The sequence below is a fragment of the Schistocerca gregaria genome, chromosome 2 (assembly GCF_023897955.1).
Source record: "Schistocerca gregaria isolate iqSchGreg1 chromosome 2, iqSchGreg1.2, whole genome shotgun sequence".
Classification (NCBI taxonomy): Eukaryota; Metazoa; Arthropoda; class Insecta; order Orthoptera; family Acrididae; genus Schistocerca; species Schistocerca gregaria.
Window position 1 is genome coordinate 808,460,232 of NC_064921.1, and position 24,292 is coordinate 808,484,523.

General features: G+C 43.7%; 1 protein-coding gene across 5 annotated transcripts in view; it reads right to left on the reverse strand.

Annotated features, from left to right (window-relative positions):
* LOC126335107 (protein tweety) overlaps positions 1-24,292 on the reverse strand; it is an 866,725-nt gene that overhangs the window by 164,846 nt on the left and 677,587 nt on the right. For all 5 annotated transcript variants that reach the window (XM_049998047.1, XM_049998050.1, XM_049998049.1 and 2 more), the window contains one exon: positions 5,646-5,853. In XM_049998047.1, coding sequence (XP_049854004.1) covers positions 5,646-5,780 — 135 coding nt within the window. In that variant the 5' untranslated portion in view covers positions 5,781-5,853. The remainder of the gene's footprint in view (positions 1-5,645; positions 5,854-24,292) is intronic.

Genomic DNA, 24,292 nt, shown 5'->3' on the forward strand with positions numbered 1-24,292 from the left:
TAGTCGATATGCCGGCCTTCAGTAATGAAGAAAAACTAGATATTATTTTAATTTATGGCGAATGTCACAGAAATGCAACCGCAGCTGCGACACTGTATGCTGAACGCTACCCAGATCGGCAGTGTCCGTCACTGCAAACCATTGGCAACATCTGCAAGAAGCGAACACGAAGCTAGGCTTCCACAAAACGTCGACGTACAACGCCATCGACTGGCAATGGAAACGATATTGCTGTTCTGGCTGCTGTAGCGCACAATTCTCAGGTGAGTGTACGAGAAATTGCGCGAAGTGTAGGAATAAGCAACAGTAGTGTGTGCAGAATCTTACTTCGGCATCAGTTTCACCCGTTCCATATCTCACTCCACCAAGAACTGTACGGGAATGACTTTGAATCCCGCATTCCATCCTGTCGTTTTACACTACAGCAATTGCAAGGCAATCCAGTATTCCTAAGCAATACGTTGTTTATGGACGAGGCTTCATTTACAAATCATGGTGATGTGAATCTAGGTAACATGCACTGCTGGTCCGTGCAAAATCCCCACTGGATTCACCAAGTTGCTCATCAACGACAGTAAAGTGTCACTGGTGCGGTAGCATTGCTAACTGTATTGTAGGTCCCTATTTTTACCGTGAAACATTGAATGGACAGCGATATGCATCATTTCTTCAACACACACTAGCGCTCCTCATGGAGGATCTAGGATTGTAAAGTCGTCCATCAATGTGGTTCCAACGTGATGTGCGATGGCCAGCACGATCCCCCGACTTGACGCCATTAGAATTCTTTCTCTTGGGCGCAGTGAGAGACAGAGTGTATCAAGAACCCCCAACGACTGTAGATGATATGCAACATACTTACTAATGCTGCGGCGTATGCGGCAGCATCTGTGGAAACTCTACAATCTGTGCAACACACTCTCGTTACCAGCCTGCAAACGTGTATTGACGCAAAAGGGCACTTCGAACATATGTTGACGTGACACAGCTTCATTGGTCAAAATGTGGGTGTATTTTCTATGCTGGATGTAATGCACAACAAGAAAGTTTCTGAGGGCGACAGGGCACTAATAAATGTGTTTAGCAAAGTGAATTCAAGTGTGTCATGTCTAATTGTAGCTCTAGTTGTCATTTCGCTAGAATAAACATACATTTGCAATTTGAAAAACGTAACTTTGCGTTGGACGTGTTACTTGGTTATTTTTGTGCGTTGTGCATACCTTCCCATTGTGTGAGCCCCTGACACAGGCAGCGTGAGGTGCACGGTTGAGTCTCAGGACGTGCACTAGCTGTGCGCTTCATTTATTTCAAGCGTCAACTTCGCTTCGCAATTTCTCGGGATGTAATTGACGTATTGCGATGCAACCAATGCCATTATTTTTGTGATATTTCATGCTATTCATTGCATACGAAATAATAGGGGGTGCCCGTTTAAAATATACAAGTTTGTATTGTTTACGTTTTAAAATTTCGCATAGTGTTTGGCTTCCTACGTCCCTGTCGTACGTTCATGCTGGAAAAACCCCTTTTTGGATATCTATTGTTGTTCCAGAGATATTTGAGGCGGCAGAGTTGGGTGAGACACCCTGTATACTACGACCTGCGACAAGGGTTCGTTTTTCTCCCTTATGCCATAACGTGCATAGAATTTTCGTCTTTGCACCAGTCTCACTCGAATTGTTTTCATACCACGAGGCTTAAAATTTTCATTCTTTACTAATCCAAGGCGCTTGAGAATTTTATTTGTCCACTTTGTTATTATTCCTTATTGATCTGCTTGTCTTATTAACCCTTCTATTCCGAATAATTTTCGATACAGAAATAAGTAAAAACGAAACAAACTGCTAAATACATTTGCCAATCGAACACACGTTCTCTGCTTCGCAGCAGGTGCTTGGGTAGTTACGCCAGCGCCGATTTCGATGAACAGCTTTTACCTTATGGGTACATAAGCGACAAAAGTAATAGGTTCTTTTCTCGGTTTCTAGGAGAATATGCGTTTGTGAACCCCATATACGATGATGAAAAAAGCTCACTACCGATTCCGTCAATACTGGGTCGCTAACGCGTCGTGAACTTTAGGGGTGGTTGTCTCAAAAACGGACGGGTGTTGAGCCAAAATATCTTAAAGTCTCTCATTTAATGTTGTGACCTGCTAAATGTGAGCCGAACCGGTTGGCCGTGACAGACCTTTCCCTTGTAAGCGTCCTACCGTTCTCTAAACACGTGCTACTGAAGCAAAATTACCACATGTGATCCGCAATGTTATTTCTGACAGACCCGAGCGCCGACACACTTTGTAGCGCGTTGAATTTCACCACATTTCTTTCGTAAACAATCGGGATCAGTTCGGCTCCTTTCGAATTGGCATTTTGTTTCACGGAACCTATATTCCAGTACACCTGAAAACAGTAGTGATACAAAAAATACGCCGGCCGAGGTGGCCGTGCGGTTCTGGCGCTGCAGTCCGGAACCGCGGGGCTGTTTACGGTCGCAGGTTCGAATCCTCTCTCGGGCATGGGTGTGTGTGATGTCCTTAGATTAGTTAGGTTTAAGTAGTTCTAAGTTGTAGGAGACTTATGACCTAAGATGTTGAGTCCCATAGTGCTCAGAGCCATTTGAACCACTTGAACAAAAAATACACGAAAATATTTATCGTTTGGTCCTCGTTGTTGGACATTGCCTACGACAGTTACTAGCTGTTACTGTATCATTCTGCTCTGGCGTCTGAACAGCAAGTATCAGGCGCAGCAATAGCTCTCCTCACCAGCTCGTCCGGTCCTCACCCCACAGCCCTCTGCCAAAGGACTGACTGTCCGAAAACGCGCGACCTACGTTCACCTACACTACTGGCCATTAAACTTGCTACACCAAGAAGAAATGCAGATGATAAACGGGTATTCATTGGACAAATATATTATACTAGAACTGACACGTGATTACATTTTCAAGCAATTTGGATGCATAGATCCTGAGAAATCGACACCCGGAACAACCATCTCTGGCCGTAATACGCCTGGGCATTGAGTCAAACAGAGCTTGGATGGCGTGTAGAGGTACAGCTGCCCATGCAGCTTCAACACGATACCACAGTTCATCAAGAGTAGAGACTGGCGTGTTGTGACGAGCCAGTTGCTCGGCCACCATTGATCAGACGTTTTCAATTGGTTCAAATGGTTCAAATGGCTCTGAGCACTATGGGACTCAACTGCTGTGGTCATCAGTCCCCTAGAACTTAGAACTACTTAAACCTAACTAACCTAAGGACATCACACACATCCATGCCCGAGGCAGGATTCGAACCTGCGACCGTAGCAGTCGCACGGTTCCGGACTGCGCGCCTAGAACCGCTAGACCACCGCGGCCGGCTTTCAATTGGTGAGAGATCTGGAGAATGTGCTGACCAGGGCAGCAGTCGAACATTTTCTGTACCCAGAAAGGCCCGTAAAGGACCTGCAACATGCGGTCGTGCATTATCCTGCTGAAATGTAGTTTCGCAGGGATCGAATGAAGGGTAGAGCCACGGGTCGTAACTAATGGCACCCCATAACATCACGCCGGGTGATAGGCCAGTATGGCGATAACGAATACACGCTTCCAATGTACGTTCACCGCGATGTCGCCAAACACGGATGCGACCATCATGATTCTGTAAACAGAACCTGGATTCGCCCGAAAAAATGACGTTTTGCCATTCCTGCACTCAGGTTCGTCGTTGAGTACACCATCGCAGGCTCTCCTGTCTGGGATGCAGCGTCAAGGGCAACCGCAGCGACGGTCACCGAGCTGATAGTCCATGCTGCTGCAAACGTCGTCGAACTGTTCGTGCAGATGGTAGTTGACTTGCAAACGTCCCCACCTTTGACGCAAGGATCGAGACGTGGCTGCACGATCCGTTACAGCCATGCGTATAAGATGCCTGTGTTCCCCAGGGAAGCGTCCTGGGACCTCTGCTGTTCCTGATCTATATAAATGACCTGGGTGACAATCTGAGCAGTTCTCTTAGATTGTTCGCAGATGATGCTGTAATTTACCGTCTAGTAAGGTCATCCGAAGACCAGTATCAGTTGCAAAGCGATTTAGAAAAGATTGCTGTATGGTGTGTCAGGTGGCAGTTGACGCTAAATAACGAAAAGTGTGAGATGATCCACATGAGTTCCAAAAGAAATCCGTTGGAATTCGATTACTCGATAAATAGTACAATTCTCAAGGCTGTCAATTCAACTAAGTACCTGGGTGTTAAAATTACGAACAAATTCAGTTGGAAGGACCACATAGATAATATTGTCGGGAAGGCGAGCCAAAGGTTGCGTTTCATTGGCAGGACACTTAGAAGATGCAACAAGTCCACTAAAGAGACAGCTTACACTACACTCGTTCGTCCTCTGTTAGAATATCGCTGCGCGGTGTGGGATCCTTACCAGGTGGGATTGACGGAGGACATCGAAAGGGTGCAAAAAAGGGCAGCTCGTTTTGTATTATCACGTTATAGGGGAGAGAGTGTGGCAGATATGATACACGAGTTGGGATGGAAGTCATTACAGCATAGACGTTTTTCGTCGCGGCGAGACCTTTTTACGAAATTTCAGTCACCAACTTTCTCTTCCGAATGCGAAAATATTTTGTTGAGCCCAACCTACATAGGTAGGAATGATCATCAAAATAAAATAAGAGAAATCAGAGCTCGAACAGAAAGGTTTAGGTGTTCGTTTTTCCCGCTCGCTGTTCGGGAGTGGAATAGTAGAGAGATAGTATGATTGTGGTTCGATGAACCCTCTGCCAAGCACTTAAATGTGAATTGCAGAGTAGTCATGTAGATGTAGATGTAGAAGTAGATGTCATCTCGACTGCTAGTGATACGAGACCATTGGGATCCAACACGGCGTTCCGTATTACCCTCTTGAACCAGCCGATTCCATATTCTGCTAACAGTCATTAGATCTCGACCAAGGCGTGCAGCACTGTCGCGATACGATGAACCGCAATTGCGATAGGCTACAAGCTGTCGTTTATGAAAGTCGGAAACGTGATGGTAAGCATTTCTCCTCTTTACACGAGGCATCACAACAACGGCACCAGGCAACGCCGGTCAAGTGCTGTTTGTGTATGTGAAATCGGTTGGAAACTTTCGTCATGTCAGCACGTTGTACGTGTCGCCACCGGCGCCTAGCTTGTGTGAATGCTCTGAAAAGCTAATCATTTGCATATCACAGCATCTTCTTCCTGTCGGTTAAATTTCTCGTCTGTAGCACGTCATCTTCGTGATGTAGCAATTTTAATGGCCAGTAGTGTGTTTTGGGGCACGGCTAGTCGCTAGTTATTACCTGCAGTTCTGCTCTTGTCTTCATTACGCATATCGAAAGCTTACTTTCCTTCAAAACAAATAAACAAAAAATTCAGAAATCGTCTTTCGCGACAGGAACCTTGCAACGATGACCGCTCACAGCTTGCAGGTATTTCGAGGACAACCCAGATGAACTGCGCGCCGTGGCTTTTGGACACAACCCTCAATGGCCTCTAGGCACCCATTAGAAGTGAGAGTACAAATCCTCTAGCACCATACTGCGAAGAAGGTGCTCAAAATAACACGTAACGTGGTAGCTTCTCTCCGCCGGCTCAGCGTAGTAGCGTGACGGTCGACTCACCTCGAGGTAGACATCGCTGTCGGGGGCGAAGGTGTTGTTGACGAGGTGCAGGCTGACGTTGAGGTGCGGCAGCGCGTGGAAGAAGCGCGCCAGCGGCGGCGGCACGTACGCGTACTGCTCCTCCTTGCGCTCCATGCCGGCTCCTCACCCTCCTCCGCACCCTCCTCCTCCTCCTCCTCCTCCTCCTCCTCAACCTCCTCCTCACAGCCTGCAACAACACCAAAACACCACCTGTCTTATAGCGGCACTACATCACATGTACAATTACTGAACTACATGAAATAAAATCGTCATTACTTCTGAACTGTTTGCGTCAGGACGTTCAAACTGCACGGTTGGCCGCGGGACATGATGGGAATTAGTATGCGCTGTATGGTTTAGTTTAGCGACGATGCCCACTTTCAGTCGAATAGTTTGCATTTGCGGGGCTGAGAATCCGCATTTAGTGAGTGTAATATTAGTAATTTTCGCCTCACAAACATTAATATACGCTCAATAGGAAACCCCTGATGGCCTAAAGTTACCGAACAATTGTAAAGTAAAAGAAATGAACCATCGCATAGCAGCGACAGAATTCTTTATCTTTGCCGTTCTTGCGCGGTACCTGTAAACCTCTATGTACATGTATCGATTAATGATATAAAAAAGAATTCTGCTGTTTCGAGACAAATGAGGCATTGGGCGCCTCACCTTTTACTGTTTGTATTCCATGAAAGGTGGACGCGGACTTGTTGCGTATTTTATATTTTACGTGAAAATATTTAGTAAATATGCTCTTTGTTATTTTTTCCAATCAGAAAACATTTTATTTCTTGTAATTGATTACGAACAGGCAGCATCAAGAGGACATTTTGACAAAGTATTTAACCACAATGGTCATCTATTGTAATTTAATATGAAAAGGTACGTAAACGTGTGTTAAGGATAAGTGTGCTAATTTAATAAATTAACCTTGATGATTTCCATCTCCTCATTTACTTAAATGTTAATTATTTTGTGTTAGTTAATCACCAGAAATTACGATCACGCCGATGGGCCGAACGCAGCATGAGTCAGAAGGAAGATTATCGTTTTCCTATTGTTTCTGAATCAAATTGTGTAAGGTATGACTACATCGCGACTATAAAAATGCACAGAAATGATAATGTTCCTTCCGAACGATCTCAAATAAATCAATCTTCTGCTCTTATTCAGGTATTTACTGCTCAACGTATGTTATTATAATAGTGTAATCAATCCCTAATTGTGTTGCCAAGTGGTTCACCAAAATATTCACTTTTTCGACATTAAAAAAAATTCTTTTTCTTTTCGCCCCCCAAGAGCAACGTTACACGATCGAGAAGCCTCTTCACCCTCAACGGGTGACAGTGTGGTGTGCAATGTCCAGTCACGGAATACTCGGCGCGATATTCCTTATGGCATGGTGACTAACGAAAGGTACGTGAAGGTTTTGGAAGATGATTTCATCCCCGTTATCCAAAGTGATCCTGATTTTGACAAGATGTGGTTACATGCAAGCCGGAGCTGGACCCCATCGAACCAGGAAAGTGATGTTCTGGAGGACCACTTTGGGGACCGCTCTAGGGTAGCCAGAAGCCGCTGGCATGGGCCCCGATTAACTGCGATGTTCTCAGGATCTGAACACCTCCGACTCCCTTTTTGTTATATTAAAGACCCGTGGTCTAGGGGTGCCGGCACAGTAGCTCAGCGTGTTCGGTCAGAGAGTTAGCTACCCTCTATAAAAAAAAAAAAAATGAGCGAACAGATCAACGAACAACCTCAATGGGTGTCATGAGACGTCCGCCCCGAACATATACAACGAACAAAATACAACTAAATGAGATAAAAAAAGGGGGGTAACGTATTAGACTACTAATCAAATGGTTTAAATGGCTCTGAGCACTATGGGACTTAACATCGATGGTCATCAGTCCCCTAGAACTTAGAACTACTTAAACCTAACTAACCTAAGGACATCACACAACACCCAGCCATCACGAGGCAGAGAAAATCCCTGACCCCGCCGGGAATCGAACCCGGGAACCCGGGCGTGGGAAGCAAAAACGCTACCGCACGACCACGAGATGCGGGCAGACTACTAATCAATAAACCGTTCTTGATCCCGCGTTAGAAACTCGCCACCACTTAAATTTTGATTAATGATCAGCATTGAAGGCCGAAGTCTACCGGCATAAGAAGTCACTTTCATTCTGCCAACGGCCTTATCAAAGAGCGCGGAGGAATGGACAGAGGTTCAGGGTACTCTCTTGTCCTTGGGGTGGGAAACTGCCCGCACGTGGGTTTTTATTCCAAGAGCCACAAGCGAGGGGCCAAGTAGCCGCTTGTGACTCGCGAGCTGATGCTTGTCAACCACTGATGTACTCGGTAAAATGGGAAGTTCCCTGCTGTTGTCGGCCCTATGTGAAGGTTGCAGTGTCAGAAAGAGTGTAGCGAAATGCAGGAAGACGAGCAAGGATGTACACTTGCTAGAGAGACTAGCTGCTGACCTTAAAGGTAAATAAATGAGAAGTATTGTGAATTAAAAAGAACAAAGAGATTCACTACTCTTCGATGACACTATTGGTGGTAAGTCATTGGAAACAGTAACAACCCTACCACATCTGGGCGCAGTCGGCAGGAGTGACCTAAAATGGAACGACAATATAAAATTAGCTGTAAGGAAAACAGATTTTTTTGTTTATTTATAGACGCAATCACATTCTTGTGACACAGTCATGACCGGTTTCGGAAATACAATGACCATCTTCAGATTCTAAAACAATACCAAAGAAAATTTATATTAAAACCTAAAAATAAATACATTATTTAAACAGGCTGTTTGTAACCTAACTGAATCCATGCGAAATTTATAGTTCATACCTAAAGGCGGCATACATTGAACACAGGTTCAGGTTTTATAGCTAGTTTGACAACGCATGACTGTATCGTAAAAATGTGATTGAGTAAATGAATAAACAAAAAATTTTTACAAAATAATCAATCACTCACTCCACTGACAAAATGGAGTATTTTTCCCAAAAAGGAAAACATATGCAGGCTCAGATTCAATGGAAAAAATCAAAGGAAATGCATTGTATCCATGAAAGAAGTGCTCTACAGAACACTGGCTTGATCGATTCTTGAACATATCTCGTCAGTCTGGGAGCGTTACTACGTTGGATTAATGGAAGATATGGGGAAGATTCCAACGAAGAGTTGCGCATCTCATCAAGTGATCATTTTGTCGGCCCAGAAGCTTTATAGTGATATAAACAAACAACAGGCTTGCTGGTATTGAAAGTGATGGGTTGTACGTCATCGGCAGGATTTAATGCTGGACTGTGAATCACTTCTTGCCACGTACGTCTGATGAACTAATCACAATAGGACAGACGGAAAAAATTGGAAGTGATACGTAAGTGTACACAGGGTCATCGTTTCCAAGCACTATTCGCGAATGGACAGAGAAGTGACGAAATGATAGTGGTACCAAAGTAGCGTCCTGATGTGGCTTGCGCAGTACAGAGTAGATGTCGATGGAATGCTCAGCGGTAAAGAAAGCGGCCAGCGTTGGAGATGGGTCGGCAGTGTGTCGGCCATGCCGTGGGAGAGGGAGCACTGCAAGTTGAGACTGCGTCAGGGCCTCCCGGCTGCATTAGCGGCCCACCAGCGGCAGCAGTAGCGCTCCGCTGCCTTAATGGAACGACGGACGCCATTAATAACGCCGCGCCGCTCCCCGAGACGAATTTGCGTCGAGCCGAGCGCCAGCGCCGAAACTCGTGCCCGGCAACTTGCCCAAATAAAAGCGACGCCGCCGTGTCAAGGGCCGGCTCCCTGCGTTAATCCTCGCGGACAGCTTCCGAATTTATTTTCGCGCGGAACTGCGACGCACAGACCGAAGGGTCAAGGTAACGGGAGTCGTGTAGTCGGAAATACACAACATGGCAGCAGCGACGGTGTGGAAGTTGTGGCGTCAATAGTAATACTATTACGCCACAAACCCATCTTTATGCATTTCAAACAGAAAAAATTATGGATTACGTCGGCTGCACTCCATTCCAGGAGTCTGCTCCCTGCGTTCACTTGTGCTCAGTCGGAAAAACAAACTAGTAATGTTCGGATACAGCGTTACTAGTGTCGTGCTTGCCACAGCCACGGCGATCAAATATCTGGGTGTAACGCTGGTAATTGGAAATTTGTGGTAAGTTCCTATGGAATCAAATTGCTGATGTCATCGGTCCCTAGGCTCACACACTACTTAATCTTACTTAAATTAACTTATGCTAACACACATACACATGCCCGAGGGGGGACTCGAACCTCCGCCGGGGCGAGCCGCGCGAACCGTGGCAGGACGCCATAGACCAGGCGGCCACACCGCTGAAATGAAACGTGAACGTGAGAACTGTGGTAGGGAAAGCAAATGATCGACTTCCGTTTATTGGGAGAATTTTGAGATCCGTACCAGGTCAGATTGAAGAAAGACATCGATGCAGTTCAGAGACGGGCTAATAAATTTGTTAGCGGTAGATGACTACCGAACGATTCTACTGCCGCCAATATATACCGCGTGTAACGACCACGAAGATAAGATACGAGAAATTAGGGCTCATAAGGAGACATACAGACAGTCGCTTTTCTCTCGCTCTATTTGCGAGTGGAACAGAAGGGGAAATGTCAAGCAGTGGTACAGAGTACCCACCGCCAGGCACCGTACGGTGACTTGCAGAGTACCGATGTAAATGTAGATATAGATGTCTCCATACAGTTACAGTTATTATGTAAGTGCGGTCCACAGACACTATCGTTATATGATCGGCCATGTTTTCCCAGTGACGAAAATTTAATTTTGGAAGGCTGGCTCTGAGCACTATGTGACTTAACTTCTGAGGTAATCCGTCCCCCAGAACTTGAACTACTTAAACCTAGCTAACCTAAGGACATTACACACATCCATGCCCGAGGCAGGATTCGAACATGCGACCGTAGCGTCTAGAAACGCTCGGCCACTCCGGCCGGCAATTTTGGAAGGCAACCACAAAACTACCGCTATTGTCGTCGACTACGACCTACCTCAACATTAACTCACCGTGAACTGCCTGTGGCATCTCTTAAAAATCTATATACAGCCATACTCCTTCCGACCAGTTTAAGCGATGGGAGGCTACAAAACCGAAGCACAATTAAGCTGCATGATGGTTGTTACCATTTTAATTTATATTACTTTTTCCGTAGAAGAGTGTATACCTTGAATAATAAATTAAACTTTATATATATTAATGTGGTAGCAACAATATTTCGTGCAAAATAAAATAAATGTAATTTCTAAGAAATTAAAAACGACTGTTAAATGTTAAGTAAAATTTTTTACCTTAAAGGAAATTCCAAAACTGAGAGTCTGCTGTACTTCCGAAATCATGGATAGTTTAATATTATGATTAACACTTGAACAATATCAAATCATCTGATGTGTTAAGGTTAAGTTAAATGTACAAAACGTGATCTTTTGTTCTATAGCATTACTTCAATGAACGTTACTTTTGAAAACAGTAGTGTAATTGAATTTCAGTATTGTATGCAAATTCTGTCGACGATAATTGACACAGTTTTGGAATTAGCCAAATGAAATGTTGTCCGCAAAACCTACTACCGTATTATGATCTTTACTCGTTTAAGATATTCAATTGATGGTAGCAAAATAGTGAGTGATAAATATAACTGGTTTCAGTTTGAAAATATGGACTCACGTGAATCCTAAAACATAATTTCAGAATGATTCTATGGTATGTATGGAATCCGAAACCAGTCCGCAGTGTACTGCTGTTGTCGTAAACATGTATTATGGGCTCGGCTCTGAGCACTAAGGGACTTAACTTCTGAAATCATCAGTCCCCTAGAACTTAGAACTACTTAAACCTAACTAACCTAAGGACACCACACACATCCATGTCCGAGGCAGGATTCGAACCTGCTACCGCAGCGGTCTCGCGGTTCCAGACTGTAGCGCCTAGAACCGCACGGCCACTCCGGCATGTATTATGTAATAAATAGAATTTACGTAACATCAGTTAAGCTTAGGGTCAAAGACTCTTTGGTCGTGATCAATGTTACTTAGTAATCGATAGTCGTCTATGAATTATATAACAAGGCGGATCAGTCTTGCGTCAGCAGGATTCAAGGTTTTGTAACAAAATTCTTATTGTTAGTCTAGATGGAAGTTCAAACATCAGCCGGGGAAAAACAACAAGCTGTGAGAGATATAACTCCAGAGTATGAGAGAGATGGCGTGATGCGGGGCAACACAGGAGGGCACAGTTCGCGAGCAGGTGGCGTCTCGCAGCCGTCACATTCAGCGCAGATGACGGCTGAGCCGTTGAAGGTGCGTCTTTTGAGAGGCGCATTCTGCCCTGACAGCATTTTTATGGATGACAATGCGCGGCCGCGTCGAAAAGCGCATTTGGATGAGTTCCTGGAATGAGAGGATACTCGGCGAATGGACTGGCCTGCCCCCCCCCCCCCCCCCCCAACCCTGACTTGAATCCCGTTGAACACGTGTGGGATGCGCTGGCGTGACGTACCGCAGCACTTCCACATGAACCAGCGATCATACAACGGCTATAATCCGAGCTGCTGGACGAATGGAATGCCCTACCACAAGATCTCAGTATCAAACTTGCGTCCAGCACAGGATCACTTTGCAGAGCGTGCATTGAAGTGCGTGGCGGTAACACACCCTATTAACCCAAGATTAATAAATCCTCGTGAAATTTACGATTGCGGTTGGTATCTTTTCGCCGTTCCCACCAGTCTGAAAACATTAGCGTCACGTGCTGTTGAATACCTATTACTTCAAAATCATTCTTAACCGAATCCAGGTACCTTCTCCTCGGTCTGCCCCGTCTCCTCCTATCCTCTACTGCTGAACCCATGAGTCTGGGTAACCTTGCTTCTCCCATGCGTGTAACATGACCCCACCATCTAAGCCTGTTCGCCCTGACTGTTACATCTATAGTTCATTCCCAGTTTTTCTTTTATTTCCTCATTGTGGACACCCTCCTGCCATTGTTCCCATCTACTAGTACCTGCAACCATCCTAGCTACTTTCATATCCGTAACCTCAACCTTGTTGATAAGGTAACCTGAATCCACCCAGCTTTCGCTCCCATACAACAAAGTTGTTACCTTCTGCAGTATACCGTAACAGTTCTTTCTATGTGTGACCCACGTTTCAACGAGCTATAGTTACTTGGCAGTGGCACATCATGCAAAAATTACTTTCGTCCTTAAAAAAAAAATTTTTTCAGGAGGCTGTCAACAACATCGATATACTTGGAGAAATGCATGATACATACTGTGCTGTCTTACATCACATTCATTCATTACCGGTTTAAATCATGGAGCATCTTCACAGTGGAAGTTGTTACAATAGATAGCTTTCGCCTACGAAGATGGTCCACGATCGAAACTAGTAGTGGACAAATGTTTTCCAAGACCGCACAGTGTGTATCATGCACTTATCCAAGAGTTTAACCCGTAAGTTTTGCACACCGGCGTGAATCAGGACGGCCAGAGGGAGATGTGCATACTGTTCTGTTATGCAGCACGAGTCCCGCGACTTAACTGGAAGGAAACCAGAAACGGCTGAAATAGAGGAGGTGCTTGTGTGTGACGCCGCGGTTTTCCTGGCTCCTAGGGTCAGCAGCCATCGGCCATTGGCTGCGACCTTGAGGCGACAGAAGGCAGCGGTCAGGGGACAGGAAGCGGTGAGCGGTGTCGGGCCTTCGTGTAGCGTGGGGCGTGCCTTCCTGCCTGTCCTCTGCCTCCGTCTTCTGCTCAGTTGCTGCTGCTGCTGGCTCTCCCTGCTGCTGAAGCTGAGGAATTGGCATCTCCGTGCTGCCCTCTCACCTTACGCCACGGACGATGCATACAACAGATAGTGCTCTACAGCAAGCTACTGTTCAACGAAAGCGATGCCGAATCTCCAGACAAAGCGAAAAAACAGTTTGTGTTTCGGACACAAGTACAGTAGACCCTACAAAATCTCCGGTGCAACAATAGAACACAGTACAGTAGTACAGTAGAATGTGCCTGCTGAATCCGGATAAGCAATGAGTTTTGTAACAGAAGACCAAAGTTGTACAAATCGTGCACATGGAATTTACTATAGATGCAGTTGGTAGGGCACACGATCTCCATCCTTGGGAGAGTGGTCGCGTCAGGGAGGGCATCCGGCCACCAAGGAAGAGTAACATCGCCAAAATCCACAAAACACTGCCGGCCTTTCAGTGAAAAGGGTAAAAGGAAAAGGAAAAGAATATTCATCTTTTTGATTTGCAGCTCCTTGCATTGGCCGTGTTTGCAGTTAAAATTTTTTTGTGTATGAGGTCGGCCAGTTATGCAAAACACTATTTTTCTCAGTACCGAATAATGTTTCGGTACCACTGTGCCATCATCAGTGGGTTTTCGTTTTTATTTATCCTGCAATGTGAACATTTTTGTTAAATGATTATAAAATTATGTGCATTTTTAGTTCATACAACAGATCGTTTCTTTTTGTAAAGGTATTTACAAAAGAAACGATCTGTTGTTTGAACTAAAAATGCACATAATTTTATGATCATTAAACAGGCAAAATGCCCTATAATACTTGTAGACATATAAATTTGACTTTTCAAGGTAGTATTTACAAATGTGAGGAATAGACACAGTTTTGTATGCATATACCTTGTTACAACATGTTGTGGTTTTCCTTTTGTTGTTTTTGCATGTGGTTTTTTTTCACGGTTTGTCATCTGCAGCAATATAGAACTTAACGGAGAAAAGTTATTTATTTCGAAACTTTACGTCTGGGACTGTTACGGTTAGGTCTAACATTAATTAATTCTGTGTGGAAGACGTGTGTGTGTTTGCGTGTGTGTGTGTGTGTGTGTGTGTGTGTGTGTGTGTGTGTGTGTGTGTGTGTGTGTGTGTGTGTGTGTGTGTGTTTTTATGGGCTGGAGTTGTCTGATAGCTCCTTCAATTTCTTAGGTTTTGTGTAGGGGGGCTGTTGCTGCATTTGAGAATTTTCATTTCGGTGTTGTCTGTTGGGCTGTGTTTTTATCTCCGTCGTGTAGTCAACAAATGTAGAATGACAACTGTTACGTTTTGATGCTCTTCTGTGTTTCTGCTCTACATAGGACAGACAAGCATAACATTCCCAATCGTGAAATTTCGAAGTAAATAACATTTCTACATTAAGTTCCACATCGCTGCAGATGGCAAACTGCGGAAGAAAACAAGTGAAAATACAAATATAAAAAACCAGGAAGACCTTGATATGCAGTAACGAGGTATATACTCAGAACATTGTCTGTCTTCAAATTTGTAAATACCGTCTCGAAAACACAAATTTATATATGTAGAAGTAAAAAAGAGCATTTATCCCGTTTAATAGAAAGCAAATAAAAGCCCAAGAATTAAGCTGAAGCTTCGGTGAAACATGTCTGAGAAATAGAAACAAACATAAAACTGTATTCTGCTCAAGGAGGACATCCTCCAAAACACGACAATATTTTTAAAGTCTTATAGCTATCCTATATGGGATACATATAGGGTGGGCGAACTAAAGCTGGCCCGCATGTTATTTATAACACTGTCGCGGAATTTACGCTTGTTAATGAACAGGATAACAGCCCATCACAGGAAACGCTGGAATCCGTGATTTCGATACACCAATCGGTTGCTATGACACGTCTGTCTGCATCTCCCGCACGTTTTGTCGCGAATACTTCGTTGTGTTAGTGAGTAAGAGCAACAGACGTGTTTATCGTGACCAGTTGGATGGAACACAAACTGCTCTTCGCGATAAAACAGCGCGTTTCCATAGTACGGTGTTACGCGAAGCACAATACGTGGAAAACGTATGCAGAACTGTTTGCGCAAGAGTTTAAGACTGGGAGCGTATCTGCAAAACCTCCAGCAAAGTCTGAAATTCCTAACTTAGGCTTAGTGGCAAAGTGGGGCGAAACGGGCTGTTTAGCGGATAAAAACCGTAACCATCCCGAAATAATTCGAACACCAGAAAACATAGCTGCAGAAAAGGAGAGCCTGGAACAAAGTCCGACGAAATCTCAACGTCGTTCATCTGTGCAAGTGGGAATTAAGATAGCGTCGTGTCCAAACCTTTCCAAATAGGACCTGCTTCTGATGCGTTATAAATTTACTGTAGTGCACGAGTTCAAACTCCCAGACGAACTTAGATGTGTTCAGTTCTGTCGACGGTTTCTGCGTGAAGCGGAATCAGGACTTTTGGATAGTCAGCTTCCCCATAATTTCAGATTGCTTCGATTAAATTAGTTTAAAAAGTCATTCTAGATTTTTTCCACCCTTTCCCCTTTGCGGTTTGTAATTACTGACTTCGTCGTCTAGCGGGCGGTAGACTTTAATCTTCCTTCCTTTGAACATATTCACTGAAATGGAACGTGTTCTAGGTGATGGGTACGATAAGCAGGTAAATTTTAAAACTGGACAAGAAACACTTGAAGAAATGGATGAACTCCGCTGTCTCAGAAGCAGGACACATAAAGAAGGAATATACGTGGTGTGTGAAAAAACTAACAGGGATTTTATAATTTGGCGTGTTGCATGAAACCGATTCGCGTGATTTTTTCATTATTGTGTTTTTAAACATGTCTTAAAAAACTTTCTGTACAAAATTGACCATACCACATGTCTGTTGTGAGGTATCAGAAAGGTTTCATGTGTTTGGCTAGTATCGGAGATTTTTTTATTTCGCATCAAAATTGATCAGAGGGATTTTATTAAATTTTTCGGCAGTAACGAAATAAAGTGCAGCAAATTTTTGTAAATGTTAAACGTCGCTTTTGTGAGTCAACCATGAGTAAAGCAAGTTTACTAGTGGTGTAAGCTTTATGATATAAATTGCCATATGTCAAGAAATTTCCTTGGATGTTTTGGATATGAATCGCGCGATGGCAATATTCGTTCCAAAAGTGTTGAATTTCGAATAAAACTGCAAGTTACTCACGAGACGCTAGGTGGAGTCAGCAATTATGCAGAACTACTGTAACGTGTCATAACATGTAACTAAAGATAGGTTTAGGCATATGACGTCGAAACTAAAGTTAAACCTTCCCACGGAAACGATTCTGGATGGGAAAGGTAGAAAAAATTCTCGACAACTACCGAGGCTATGTTCATTGTGTTCTTCAGTTTCAACGGGTTAGCACACCATGAGTTATTTCCAGAAGATTGAACGGTCGATAACGAGTGCTACTTACAAGTTCATCGCCGTTTTCATCAAACAATGCGAAAATAAATCCGGATTTGTGACGAAACAATTCACGGCTTTGCACCACGATAACGCGCCTACTAACACAATTTTTGGCGAAAACAGTACTGCGATGGGGCCGTATTCGCCAGGCATGGCTCCCATATGCCTTTTTCTGCAAAAAAAAACCTGAAAGAGCCGTCGTTCTAAAAACATAAATGACATTAAAAACGAATAGATGAGAAAGCTAGGTGCTGTCTCAAAGATGTAGTTCAAGAAGCGTTGCAGGTACTGGAAAAATGTATAATATCTAATTGGGACTATTTTGAGGGGGACAACAATGGTGTAGAATACATAAGCTTCTTTCCACATACCAAAATTTTCCCTAATTTTTTGTACTCGCCTCGTATAAGAAAAATATAGTAGCTACATATTGCGCTAGCAAACAATTCTTTCATTCAAAAACATTAACTTTGAGGCGATAAAAAGAGCCATGGAAAGTTGTGTTTGGAGCACTGCAGTTTTGTGTAAAAAAATGAACAATAGGGAAGGTAGAAATGAACGATCAGAATTGACTGAAAAATCGTGTTTTAGGAGAGGAATAAAAGTCAGCTGGGTTGCTCGACTAAGGAATGCAAGCGTCCTGCTACGAGTCAGCGAGAAAAATAACGAAAGGAAGAGACAGGGTGGTAGGAGACCCATTGCCACAAGAGTTGTTTCTAAAACTATAGCTGATGTGGTGACAGAGGGAAAGGATAGTTGAAACAAGCTTAGGTGTAAAGTGTAACGACATGAAGCGGACAGGAATGGAGAAATGCATCATTCTGGCCTCACGGTTCATGGACAAAACAATAACGTAAGGAGTTATTGCGTCTTTTGTAAACGGAAGAGCTGACTAGTAGTGTAGGTTCACTCAAGACTACCGTGAAGGAGGTTCGCTATACTCTTCCGTGTCGGTGTTGAAAGGCAGAGACAGATAGTGTTACTGACATGGCAGCTCGTAGTTGGTTGCAACGGTTTTCCATCGATGCTTCACATTCGGTCATTCACTTCATTTGCGTACCAGTTTGAAACGATAAAAAAAAAGACCACCAAGAGCGGTATCGAAGCCCAAAAAATTCCCCGGCATCTGCTGTGGGAGTCACAAACAAATACGATGATTCCGATCACGAGGTCACACATTCCCGCGTGTGAGCGTGCTGCTTCGCTTCTGATGCTGCTGGCGACATGGGGATTGCAGAACGCATTCAGAGCCCGGGGCATAGTGAGTATGAAAGCCGGCAGGCAGGCGGCAAAATTGTCAACAGAGAGGGCGGGGGGGTTGGAGGGACGGGGGGCACGTACATTCACCGCCCACGCTCGCTTTGATGCCTTTTGTCAGCGTCATCGGCACTGAGAGGTCGATTAGGCAGCACAAAACAACGCGAGCTCGCTCTCTTTCTCCTGAAATAGTGCTTCTGAAGTAACTTCAATTATCTGACGCAGGCGCAATACCAATTACGCTGAAGTTTAAAACTGCACCATTCATTCCGCTGCTTTGGCCGTTAACAGGTCGGTTTAGCCCACATGGAAGTGTAATATAAATGCTCGGTGAATTGAAATTGGAATCCTTTGAAGAAATATGATAAATTTTTCGCGAAACTGTGTTAGCTGAATTGTTCAGAGAACTCTCTATGTTACCATTGAGCTGTCATAATAGTATGTCTACACGCCTGCATACATGATCCGCTAGCCACCATACGGCGCATAGCGGAAGGTACTTTGTAGCGCTGCTAATGAGTCCCTTTCCTATTCTACTCGCAAATGGACCGTGGGAAAAATTACTGTCTCTAAGCTTCCGTACGAGCCCTGATTTCTCTTATCTTGCCTTCGCAGTTTTTGGCAGTGGAACGGTTCTCCAATCTGTCGGAAATGCCTGTTCGTTAACTTTTTCAATTGTGTTTCACCGAAAGAATGTCATCTTCCCCCGCAGAGACTCCCATCTGAGTTCACATACTACATTCAGGAAATATTTTAAGGAGGAATATGTGACATTTGCAAAGACACGACGAAATACCGAAAGGGACATCATGATAAGTTTGAAAGTAACTGAATAACTTGTTGGAACATTCACAATTTGCTAGAGGAAAAATGTCTTTTAGAATTATTTTTCTTTCTGGTAGATCGTTATGTCTTATGCACTGCGAAGACGCCAGTATACTTTGCTTGGAGTGCGCATGGTCCGATGACTCTGGCCGTCCGGGGTGGACGATCGGTTCTAGGCGCTACAGTCTGGAACCACGCGATTGCTTCGGTCGCAGGTTCGAATCCTGCCTCAGGCATGGATGTGTGTGCTGTCCTTAGCTTAGTTCGGTTTAAGTAGTTCTAAGTTCTAGGGGACTGATAACCTCGGAAGTTAAGTCCCATAGTGCTCAGACACATTTGAACCATTTTTTTAATGACTTTGCCTTGCTCGTATTTCATGAGGGCATGTGCTCTACCACGCTGCGTCAGAATCGGTAAGGAGAGAGAGGGTCAAGTCAGCGGTTAAAACAATGGACTCGCATCCAGGACCGACGGGGTTCAGTTCGACATACGGCCATCCAGGTACAAGTTTTCTGTGGTTCTCCTACATAGCTTAAGGCGTATGCCGCAATGGTTCTCTTGAAAAGGACCCGGCCAGTTCTCTTTCGTAGCGCGGGATTGTGCTCTGTCTTTTATGATCTCGTCGTCGACGGTGCGTTGAACCCTAATATACCTTGATTTGTCACTGCTGGTAATGATTTAGATATTACAATACATGGACACAGAAAAAGCCAACAGTGTGTATCACTAAGAACATAGAGAGATGATACTACTTTCATTAAAAACCATTTGCAACAGGTAAGAAGCGAGCTCCGTCGATACAAAAATAAAATTATTTTTGACATTATTTGGTATCTAGAAGGTAGATAAAGTCAAAAGGCGCTGTTTTCCATTGTAAATATAGTTCGATATGACTATCTGCCTCGGCGAATGCGGGCTGGTTGTATTCCGCCTCAGCTACACTATGTCGGCGATATCACACACATTTTAACATTTTTTTGAGACGTTCCCTGCGCGGGGGGGGGGGGGGGGGGGCGGCGGAGAGGTGAAGTGGATTGCGACAGTTGTCGTAGGGTTGTGGACCACTGCGGCTGCGTTTCTAGGCCCCCGGTTAACGTACAATACAATACATTACAACGTATACGATCGTCGAACGTCCGACATTGAGTTATGTGGCTATTTCACGCAGTGTTGCTTGTGTGTTATCACTGACAAATCCCCGAAAAGGCTTCTGTTCACGGTCGTTAAGTGAAGCCGACGGCCACTGTATTGTCCATGGTGAGAGGTACTGAATGAGTTTGGTGTTCCCGGCACATTCTTGACACTGCAAGTCTTGGAATATTGAATTCCCTAACGATTTCCGAAGCAGAATGTCCCATCCGTCTAGCTCCAACTACCACTCCACGTTCAAAATCAGTTAATATACGTCGTACGGCCACAATTACGCCGGAAACCTTTGCAGGTGAATCATCTCAGAACAATTGACAGCTGCGTCAATGCACTGCCCTTTTTATACTTCGTGTAACCGACACTTCCGCCATCTGTATAAGAGCATATCGCTATCCCATGACTTTTGACATCCCCGTGCATTTCCTCGAACAAATAAACGTACACGTCCATATTTTTCGTATTCTTTCACATCTTATTAGTGTGGGAAATTTCGCATACAATCTTTGTCAAGAACAGCTTTTAAGAATTTTTCCTTTGGGCATTAGCAAGATATATTGTCAGATCTAGCCCCTTAATTCCGATACTGTATTCCGGTGTCTCACAACTCCAGTTTCACCGCTGCGCGCAGCGCTACCTGACGTGACGTAGCGTCCATGATCTTCCTAGTGTGAAGACACATCTATCCGACGTTTGACGTCGCCTCCAGTCCGTTGACGACTGTCTGTCGCTGTGGCAGCGGCGTTGACTCCTGCAGCTACACAGCAGTTCAGATCAAAGGCGGCGTCGGCGAGACGTCTGTCCGGGGCGCAGCGGCAAACACCGGCGACCAATCACGACACCAGCAACCTCTCAAAACAGCTGCCCAGCCTCCACTCTCGAACACAGGCAAAAAATTTTTATTGTAACGAACCGAAAGATATTGGTAGTGAGGACTGGCGATGAGTCGGTTATTGCACAAGCATATGGCTTATCACCAACGCTGTTCAATATTTATGCTGAGAAACAGGGTAAACAACCATTGTTGGGAGGACTAGAGAAAGAACTACGATTTATGAAAGAGAGGATCGTAAACGTGGGGAAAGAGTATGCAACGAGGATAAGCGAGGGAAGACCGTAGTAATGATAAATCAACAAACATGAAGCTTCCGTCAAAATGTCATTGGAAGGACAGACCTTGCAACAAATAAAATCCTTTCTAACACCACGTTACTTCTGATTCGTAATCTGTTTTTTGATCACAACTATGGTATTTTCTTTGCAGCCTGAAAAGCAAATTTCGATGAAACAAATTCCGAGATGCAACTATTTTGTACAATTAACAAGAAATCATTAAGTAAAAGTACACTGAACATAGAGATTATTGCGCATTTACATGCTCCGAATTCGAATAATTTTTTCGATATCAAACATTCATTTACGAGCATCAGATGTTCTAACGGATATTTGCCCATTCGTTGAAAACTGTGGGAAGTAAAAAAACATTATTTGTCATACCTCACTGATGGCTCAATGACTTTCCAGCAGTATAGCATCTCTCTTTATGTACAAAGTATGCTTAAACGTTTGTAACGTCTGATGAACAATCATGAAATTGAAACATGAGTGTCGTAAATTTCCAGACGGCTGGCCTTTCAATTGCCAAAACAACACAGAAAAAAATCCCGGTATTGAACGCATTTTTACCACATGATTTCTTCTTCGCTCGAGAAAAGATTTATATCGCTTAATTTATCCCGTCAAAGTGATCTATTATGAAGGCAACAACAGCGTAGTTCAATAGAAAAAGGTTGACTGCATGCACTTCGGCTATTAATGAAGTTGCGTGAACCCATCGCCGTTGGTTTCATGAGCACTTGGTCATTGTTCGTCTAAGTGAAAAAGATTACAAATTTGTCGAGCAGGTCAAAAGTAATTTGAAGTGGAAAAGTTAGATGCTTCACCCTGAATAACACTCAGCCCCGAAAGTCGGCTGAAAACAGAGACAGACAAAATATTCAGTAGTGGCATCACGTTAAGTGAAAGACTCTACGGTGAGAAAATACACAAAATGTGTGAACGAAACAGTGATCTGTCAGTGAACCACGTTTTTACAGCACTATTAAAACGATAACGGAGAGAGAATGCGCGACTTACTAGCTCTATTGGCAACGATGTGGGCTTCCCTCACAGTCTGGCAGCAAGAAGGGTTGCCTATAGCCAGATGCGCAGGCGTTGTGGCTCAGGAACGGATTGTGTTGGCAGTTACTTGATTATTAATGAAACCGCTCCAGTTGCTGTCGAGAATTTACTGAATCGACCATCAGTTTTGGCATTTAGGTTATATGATTTTCAAGTAGTTTGGAGAACTGTCATAAATATGATGGCTATATAAATATTGCACATAATGCAAAACGAAAAAAAGCCAAAGCCAACACATCCACCGTATTAGAGCAGAAAGAGCATAAAATTTACATTAGAAGCAACTCAGATGATTAAAAACTACAATTCAGGTGGATTTAAAATGTTATGTGCCCAACCGAAATCGTGAGAAACGTGAACTTGTCAAGATTATAAAAACTGTACAACTCAATAAATTAAAAAAATTGACATACTCGAAAATTCCAAATTGCATGTTTTACCAATAAAAGGCTAAAGCTAATTTTTACATTCAATCATTTTTTAAATCCATTTTACTTGTACTTTTTTTATCATTTGACGCCGCTTCTCCACAGTAAACTGTACATTTTATAATCTTGTCTCTGCTTTTATTGTTCATACTTAAGCCTTGTTTTTAATCTGTTTTACAACATTTATAAATCTATCATATTTTTGGCAGTTTTAAAAACCACTTGAAAGTGTCCTAAAGTAAAGGCCGGAACCGGCAGTGGACTCAATACCCTTCTCAAAGCAAGTGGAGCTGTATTCATTAATTAAGCAAACGACTATGGAATCACCACGCCCTCTGAACAGGGAGTAACTAATAAGTATCGAGAGTTATTCAGAACTAAAACTTTAACCTCAGCGTTCATGGTTGCTACGGAGTTCAGGAGTACCTACAAATCAGAAGTGATGCAAACTGACGTCTGTAACAACAGCCTACTGATTTTCACACCATAACGTTTATTATAGAGGGTGATTACGAACTTCATTAGACAAATTTTCGAAAATCAACGTATTTTCTGAGTGTTTTGGTATAAGTGACCCGTGGTTTCTCGTGGGCCGTTACATAATAATAATGTATTATGATTTATTCTGTTCAGTACACAAATTACCGGCACCTTTACTTCTGTAGAAATACCTTTACGATAGTGAAATAGCCTGTAATGTGCAATCAGCAAAAAGGACAACACAAAACGCTGAGTAGGCGCGCATTACCTTAGGTTCCAGCTATTCTCAGACTAGAATCCCTGTTAAACAAGACGGAACGTCTTGTTGTCCACGAGGAAACGGGAATTTTTCTTGTCAGATTCAGAGTATACGTTGAGACCTCCAACGGCCCAACACATCAGCTCTTAGCAGCAGAGACGCGTTTCGCCAGTAATACACGAGTGTTACTCAATAATTAAATAGACAAATAACTGTACAGCAAAAATCTTTAATAAATGGACAAAATTTTTATGTATGTTCCAGGTAATTCTCACCAACATCATTGCACTTTTCTCATTTTCTAACGACTCGTCTTATTCGTTCAGCGAAGAATTCTTGATGTTGATCTCCAAGCCAATTTTGTTCTTTCTTCTTTACCTCTTCGTTACTGTTGAGGATGAGTAAAGGTTGTTTCATCAGACCAAACCAGTAAACATCACAAGGGCACAAACAGGGTTGTAAGGATGATATGGTAAGAGCTCTCGCAACGCCTTTGCCAGTCGTGCGGTATAAGGTCGAGCGTTATTTTCAAGAAGAACGCCTTTCCTCTGGCACCTCGGACATTTCCTCTTCAGCGGTTGTTCAACTTTGCTCTCAATCATACTCGTGTAGCAGAGGCGGTTGATACTGCACTGCTCGGCAAATCATACAAATCGCACCATGCGCACTCCAAAACTGGTTGACAGGGGATGTTTTGACGCCTGGACTCCAGCTCAAAACCATGTATCCAAGTTTCTTCGCAGGTTAAAATCGCATCCAACAACGCATCATTTCTGCTACTGATATGATTTTTGAGCTC